Genomic DNA, 7,867 nt, shown 5'->3' on the forward strand with positions numbered 1-7,867 from the left:
CTATATCCTGAATGAGAAATCTTGAATATTTTTCACCTATTGTGGGTAGGGCCTGCAGAGTATGCTAAAATTATTTTTGTTATGAACGTGTTAAAATCTGTTGGTCTCAAAAACTGCCTATGGCCCACCGACTCTTCCTTAATTTCACCTTTTTTTTTTTTCACCTGGTTTTCTCCTTTTTTCCTGTTTCTTTCCCACGTTATTGCCCTGTACTCTGAATTTATTGACAAAAGCCTACCTTGAAAGCCATAAAAATGAATGGTAGGGTTCTTAAAATTTTACTCTGATCATCCTTCTTTTTTCTTGGTCTTTCCCTGGTTTCTTTTTGTTATTTTTTCATGGCTGTCAAAATTTGCTTGTTTTGGGCAAAATTTTCTGGAAGCCACAAGTGGACATAAGATATTGGCTGACTCATCATGATAGCAGTTTGGGTCTTTGCAGTTCCTATAATACCTAAAATATAAGTGTATATAATAGGTATACAGTAAATACCTGTTCTCTGGTTTGCTCTTTGGTTTCAGATGATTACCAGTTGTTATTTTCCTTAAAACTCTAAGCCTGGCTAGCTCTTCATTACCTAGTCATCCATTCATTACCAATGTGACTGAACCTCTGCCACCAGCCAGTTTCTGTTCCAGACACTGGCAATTCAGCAGTGAACAAAGTGTTGCATTCATGGAGCTTACATTTCCTGATCCAGTGAGTGCTTAGGGAATAAAAATTAAGTTTACTATAACACTAGGGCTGTAAGTCATACTTAGAAAGCAGTATATTACATAATGCATTTCAGAGTCAAATATGGAGTCTTTAAGATATTCCTGGGCTGTAAAAGATTGTTTTTGTTGTTGGCCAGGTTTCTTTTGTCTTTTTAACTTTCTACCTTTAAACCTTGATAACTTATGTTGTAGATAGGGAAACAACTTGCTGAAACAAAAGTTATAGAAGTGTATTATTATTCTTTCACGTGATGGAGCACTGGATTTGAGATTCTTAGACAACAGTAAGGCAAGCAGCGTGCATGGGATGGCAGCCTTTGTCCCGTGGACAGTTTGTGTTGTGTTTTTTTGTGTATGTGTCCTTTCTTCAACCGACTTAAAATATTTGCCATATTTTAAAAGTACACTCAAGCCTCATGAAGACCTTATATAAATAATTTTCACAGTATCCACCCTGTGAGTCCCTTCTAATAGAAGTGATTATCTGGTATTGAAAATAACACAAGCGTTGAAGGCAAATACCCCTCAAGGGAAGTCGGCCTGTGGCATGGAAACTGGGGTTTTACGTACTCTCATCTCTCTCCCGCAGAATCAGCAAGCCGCTTACAGACGATTCTGAATGAGATTCAGCCACGAGATACTAATGATTACTTCAATCAAGCCAAAATATTGAAAGAACGGGATAGCTTTGACTTCGAGGACTTGAATGCCAGTGTACCGAATATCGATGCTTCTGCAGAAATCAAAGGTAACATATATAAAATCAGTGCTTTGTAATCCGTGTTTAAGTGAAAAAAAAAAAAAAAGTACAAAATGCCCTTTTCACATAGTAAACCAGAGGCTGTAGATGTGTACAGAACATTTTTAGAAAATAAAGGTTTTTTTGAGCTTAGAAGTGATTTATTTGGGGGAATGACTATAAGATTTTTTTTTTTACCAGAAAATGGTGTGCCCTGGTGTAATATATAAAGTGCTACAACAAAAAGCATTTGAGTGCTAAGACCTGTCTTGACAGCCAGGTGATGTAGGAGCAGTGATGCACGGTGAACTTGGGTTTGAGCAGTAATGTGGTTCCTTGTTGTTTGCCGTGCGAGTCCTTACAGTCAAGCAGCCTCTTAAAGGAAACAAACCTTATTACTCAGGAAAATGGCAGCCTCTCTGTTATACCAAGCCTCCAGAATTTGAGTTCTTACTGCCTATTTTCCCATCAGTTATTTTCTAATTTTCTTAGCGATTTTATTACATAGTCTGCCTTCTCCACTAGATGGGGATATTGTCTTGTAAAAATTTCTGGTTTTCCTTTTAATTACACAAAATAACATAAATATATGCTTATTATAATGGTTTCAAACAATACAGAGGTAAATATGAGTTAAAAATAAATTAAAGTCCTTCATTTCCTCCCCAACCCCACTATTCTTTTTGCGTGTGTATCCTTTTAGACCTGTTCTATGTGTTTATGTGTAAATACGTTTATTCTTTCAGCTTGGTGGGCTTTTAAAAAACACAAGTGGGATTACATTATAAATATTGTTTTGTTTACTTACCTTGTAAATTTAATAATTTGTCTTGGGTTTTTTTTAATGCCTGTACTAAAATATTTCTAAGACTAGAAAAAGAGTAAGGATAATTATAGCTTATTGGCCATGGAATTTAAATATATTTTTTGAAGAAAGTTTGTATTTTCCTTTTACTTTCAATGTCCTATCCTACTCCTTTACTGATATAACAGCCACCCTCACCAAAATAAATAATGAAGTATATTTGTTATAATCATATTTTATGGATGACAGTTTAGCAGAGAGAGTTTATTTCAGTAACTTTCAAAGGTTAGACTTTAGTTTTGAGACACTATTTGCATTTTGTTTTTAAACTTGTTTTGAAAATAGTATATTAAAAAAATACTGAGCATGATCCCTGCCCATAGCACATGCTCAACAAATGTTTGTTATTTTCTCCTAAGTAAATATAACCTAGGACAAATTGGTTTGTTCAAGCAGATTATTCTTGGGGAAATTATGAATAAGCTTGTTCCAAAAAACCTGGGTTGTGAGCAGTCAGTGTTGCAAAAGATTTTTTTTTTTTTAAGGTAAAGAAGGGAAAACATGTGATGTAACTGCTCAGATGGTACTGGTATGCTGTTGGAGAAGTATGAAGGAAGTCGCTTTACTTTTAGGCACACTGTGCCAGCTTCTACCCATGCAGCCTGTGCCAGCGTCTCCTGATGGATTACTGACGGTGGAGCAGGTAGGGGAGATTTTTTTTCACCCGGTGCAATTTCTGGTCAAAGCACACATCACAAACTTTTATTTGTAGCTCAACTTTCTGAAGAAGAGTTTTGAATATTTCTTGAATAAAACCACGTATCAACTGAAGAAAGTTGATGATAGTTTAAGAATTAAATAAATACATAACATTTAATCTATGTGTTAGACCTGGCAATACATTTCAACAGTGGCATTTTTAGAAACATTTTTATTTTTCTAAGTTATATAAATAACTTGAGATTTTCCCGCACTTGTAACTTCATTATCATTTTAACTTTAACATATAAATTAAAAATTTAAATTTCAATGAAATCGTCTTAGTGAAACTCCATAAACCTCTTCAATTTTGCAAGAAAAATTAATATACTGGTTGATTATGGCTCTCTTGTTTCCCACTACCTTGATAATAAAGTTGTAGTCACTTTGGTTTGTTGGCTGACTTCTTTTTTAAGACCACAAAGTTCGTTCACCATCTGGGACTGTTCAAGTGACCTGAGAGCAGTGTTTACAAGAAATTAGCTTACCACAAGCATTTCATTTGGAAATATTTTAAATTTATTAGATTTCTGTTTTTAATTGATTCTCTTTTCCTCTCCATATGGTTTCAACAAATTCATTTCCCACCATTTTCCAGCAAAGATACAGAACATGTACTTTCATTTTTAACCTTTTACAAATAAAGATCATTTTTCCCTGAGGGTGTTACCACACTGAAGGACAAAACAAACATTGTAGTATGCTAATGTTGACTATTTCTATAATAACCATGTGACTAGTTCCATGGAAATAATACTGATATTTTTATTCTCACACTCTCTCTGGTGCATGTGCTTGCATCTGGTTAACAGCTGGTCTTGTGATGTTGCAAGGCCCTGAGATGGAGACCGGCAAAGGGGAACAGTATTCTGCCAGCATCATTATGTTCCTTGTTCCTTATTCTCTTCCAAATCAAATAGGCGTTAGTGTCTTAGAGTTACTTGCAGTCATTGCTGGTGACTGGCTGCAGTGCCAATGCCAACATCTTTGCTGAGGAATCCAGCTATGATTAATGATTACTTAACTGATGTTCATCTTACTAAGCTGTAAACATGTGTGAGAGTCCCTCAGCTTCTCCACTTTTCAAGGAGAAGTTAAAATATCTAGTTTTGGGGGTTCATTGGATAGTGTTTAAAAAAAATAATAAGGGAAACACACTTTGCTTTTACTGCAACTGAGAAAGCCCTGAAGCTTCCTATGAAAATTATTTTGCCTTGCCACCTTTTGCATGGTACCTAGATCTTATTAATTAATTGATGTGGGATACCCATGTTAATCTTGAGAATTAATGTAAAATACAAGAGATGTTTGTAAAAGAATAACAGCAACAATAGTAAAGAGAGGCTCTTCTAAACCAAAGAACCATTCTAATGACTTGTTTTGAATGAAGAATAGCATCCTGTTTTTCTATATAATAGTAGTTTCTATTCTAATAACTTTCAGTCATTTTTCCATGTTGCCGTTCACGCGGTGACACCACATATATAGGCTTGAGAAGAAATTAACCACTGAATGAATGGTCAACCATGATAGCACTATTCTGACATTGAAACCCTGCCTTCCTTGGGAAACTTGACTCTTGATCATTCTGACTTTAACCAAAGGAATGCCTCAGTTTAGGACTGTGGAGTCAATGAAAGCCCAGAGTCCTCGAGAACTTAGTGTTGTTCATGTTACTAGAGGAGTCCTGCTTTTAAACATAAAATTTCGCTCACACAATTCCTTTCGATTAAAAATACTCCCATGTACTTAAAACCTTTAAGAGTTAAAATAATATAAATGAGAGAGAAGACTGTAATTTACACTGGAGTGGCTGGGTCGTGCCTGAGGTCCACCTTCTTCCAAGGGCATAGTCGCCCTGACAACACTAGGTCTTCTGTGCGCCTAGTGCTAAAACTAAGCATTTAAAAGTCAGCGCCTTAGGTGAGTGTGACCATAACGGACCTGCAGAGCAGAGGCAGTGAAGTGACTTGTAGGCAGAATGCTACCCTTTATGAGGGAGAATGTAGAACTTGAATTTCTTATTCCCAAAACAGTTATAACTGTGATCTGCTTTTCTCTCAATGGATTCTCTCAATGGATGAAGGCGGCTGCCCCCTACAACCTAAAACACTGATGTTCAGCTTCATGCTTCTCGTCTCTCCACTCATACTTCGCTCTTGAAAAAGTCGTGTAATTCTATTATAATTTGAAATTTCATGTCTTGCATGTTGACAGGGAGGATTTCATTTGTAGCCCAGTTCCTCGAAGCCCATCCTGACTTTATGGCCCTTTGTTAAAGGCGTGACCACGTAAATACTGCGTCCATGAGCGTAGTTGATAACAAGCCAGCAGGTAGTGAGATTACAGTTTGGGGATTTTTGTTACGGTCTGAGAAGAACTGGTGCTCATTTATAATTCTGAGTATTCAGGGCTGTATTCACAAACTATGAGAGCTAAGGATCACAGAGATGATATTATCCAGCTCCCTTGTACATGGGGGAAACTGAAGCCCTTGATGGTACCTGGTTTGCCCAAGGTCACAAAGCTGGTTTGTGGCAGTGCTGGGACAGGAACCCAATTATTCTCCTTTCCAGCCTGTGCTCTGACATGGCACAGTGCTGGCTTTGTTCTGAACTGTTCCTTTAATTTTTCTTTAAATTGAATTTTCCCTACTTCCCATATCCAACCAAATTTTTTTACAAGCAACAGGACAGTAAGGCAACTTGCTACTGAACTTTTTAGCAAATGACTCATTTCCCTAAATCACTTCTTGTGAAGCAGTGTGTCCTCTGCAGCTTCACCAAGAGGAAAATGTGTCCATTCAGAGGCATGTCTGCCTTGCCTCCTGCGAGGTAATCACATAATGAAAGGTCCTTTCATAATGTCCCTGTGCAAGAGGCAGAGATAAAACCAGCTTTGAGGGATGTAAGTCGAGACCCTTAAGGAGTGAGCGGTAAGTGCAACCTTATCTCACAACTTCCTGACTGGTCTGTGTCTAGGTTTCAAGCTGGATGTTTTGCTGATGTTGAGCTTTTGCTTGATACATTTTGTTGGTCCTCTTTTCATGGGATATCAGATACCGAGGGCCTACTGATTTTTTTTTTTAACAACTTCCTCTACCTGAAGTATCAATTCATATATTTATAGATTTCCCCTAATATCCCTAAAAAGAAGTTTGTGGGTAGATTGTCAAGCTTCTTTCTCCTTCCTGGTAATTATTGCCACAGAAATCACCTGAATACAAATAAGTACTGTCAGTATTTTTTTTTTTTAAGATTTTATTGGGGAATTGGGGGAGGGGAACAGTGTTGGGGAATCAGGGAAGGGGAACAGACAAGTTGCTGTTGTTTTGTTCTTCAATCTAGTTTTGGAGGACATCACTTCACTGGCCCATGTTGATATTGTGATCATTGCGCTCTTCCCAGGTGAGGCATGTTGCTTGCCGGCCATTGGACAGCCGCTCACGCTGGCTGCCGGCTGCTCACGGTAACTCACAGCAGCCCACTGCAGCAGGGGCTGCAGCTTACACCGTCACAGGCGACTCACGGCAGCCCAGCTCCAGGTTGAGCTGTTGTTCACCATCTTAGCTGTAGAGGGTGCAGTGTCACTGGATCTGAACCTGGGCCCTACTGCTCAGAGCTGGCGTCCCAAGCCAACTCTTACCCAACGCGCCACTCGGCCAGCCCCATCGTTATTTTTTTAATTCTTACTTTAGTTTCTGTTGTAATTTTCATAGTGTACATGGCTAACTGGGTGTATATATTCCCTCAGTATCTTTTGTTACTGTTTTAGATTCTCTGCAATGGATGACAAAATGGGATGTATGTGTATTAGCATTCATAAGTCTTAAAGAAATTGCCTTTTGTATTTTCTTTGCCAAGGTTTATTTTTTAGAAATTATGAATAAGTATCTGTTGAATTGTACTGAATGCAGGCACCATTTTGGGGCTGGCTGTCAAATGATGTTAAGGACATCATTTAGTCATCTATTTATTGACTGTCTTACTACAAGAGTATTGTGGGAACATAAAGAAACATAATATGTGGTTCTCTGATCTCAAAGGGCTTAGAAATATAATAGAAGGTACAAGACAAAATTCATTTAAAAAAGCCAGCCTAAAGGACAACAGTTAAAATGGCACATGGTTAAGAATTTACTAGAAAGCAAAGAATAAATATTCCAGTAAGATGTCTGGTTACCAGAAAGCAATTATCTTTGTTGTTATTATGTAGGAGAACAATGTTTAGGCTTTGAAGAAATCCCAGGTGTTAGAAAGAAAGCACTGTAGTAGAGAATATACCATTTAAACCATTATCTTACTGAGGTGTAAACTTTTATAAACTGTTCTGTTTAACCAAAGTAGAATTAGAAACGCCTAGCTATTGACATTCCTAAAGTTTTAAGAAGTGGCTGCGCCTTAAAGTCAAACTTTAAGGTTTAGGATTAAGTCTTACTACTTGATGATACAAAATAAAAACAAAAATGGACATTTACTGTTGGCTACTCTGTGCCAGGTACTGTGCTAAATTCTTATATGTGTAATCTCGTTTTTTTCCCCTCAGAATAATCCTGTGAAGTGGGTTCTAATTTTATCCCCATTTCACAGAGGAGGGATCTGTGTTGCTTAATTAGCTTGTTGAGTATTAAGAGGCCAAGTAGTTTCTGAAATTCAACCCTCTCAGCTTCAGAGTCTCAGATTTTAACCACTCACTGTACAATGCTCTTTGTAGAAATTTCCCACCTATACTTAAATCCCTTTGGGCTTATCTAATTTTTTTTTTTTAAGATTTTTATTGGGGAATTGGGGGAGGGGAACAGTGCTGGGGAATTGGGGGAAGGGGAACAGACAAGTTGCTGTCGTTTGT

General features: G+C 37.5%; 1 protein-coding gene across 1 annotated transcript in view; it reads left to right on the forward strand.

Moving 5' to 3' along the window:
- Positions 1-7,867, forward strand: part of THADA (THADA armadillo repeat containing) — a 323,536-nt gene that overhangs the window by 42,278 nt on the left and 273,391 nt on the right. Inside the window, exons 19-20 of the mRNA XM_019647913.1 lie at positions 1,306-1,464; positions 2,806-2,963. Of these exons, the coding sequence (XP_019503458.1) occupies positions 1,306-1,464; positions 2,806-2,963 (317 nt within the window). The remainder of the gene's footprint in view (positions 1-1,305; positions 1,465-2,805; positions 2,964-7,867) is intronic.

This window comes from Hipposideros armiger, unplaced genomic scaffold (assembly GCF_001890085.2).
Source record: "Hipposideros armiger isolate ML-2016 unplaced genomic scaffold, ASM189008v1 scaffold_118, whole genome shotgun sequence".
Classification (NCBI taxonomy): domain Eukaryota; kingdom Metazoa; phylum Chordata; class Mammalia; order Chiroptera; family Hipposideridae; genus Hipposideros; species Hipposideros armiger.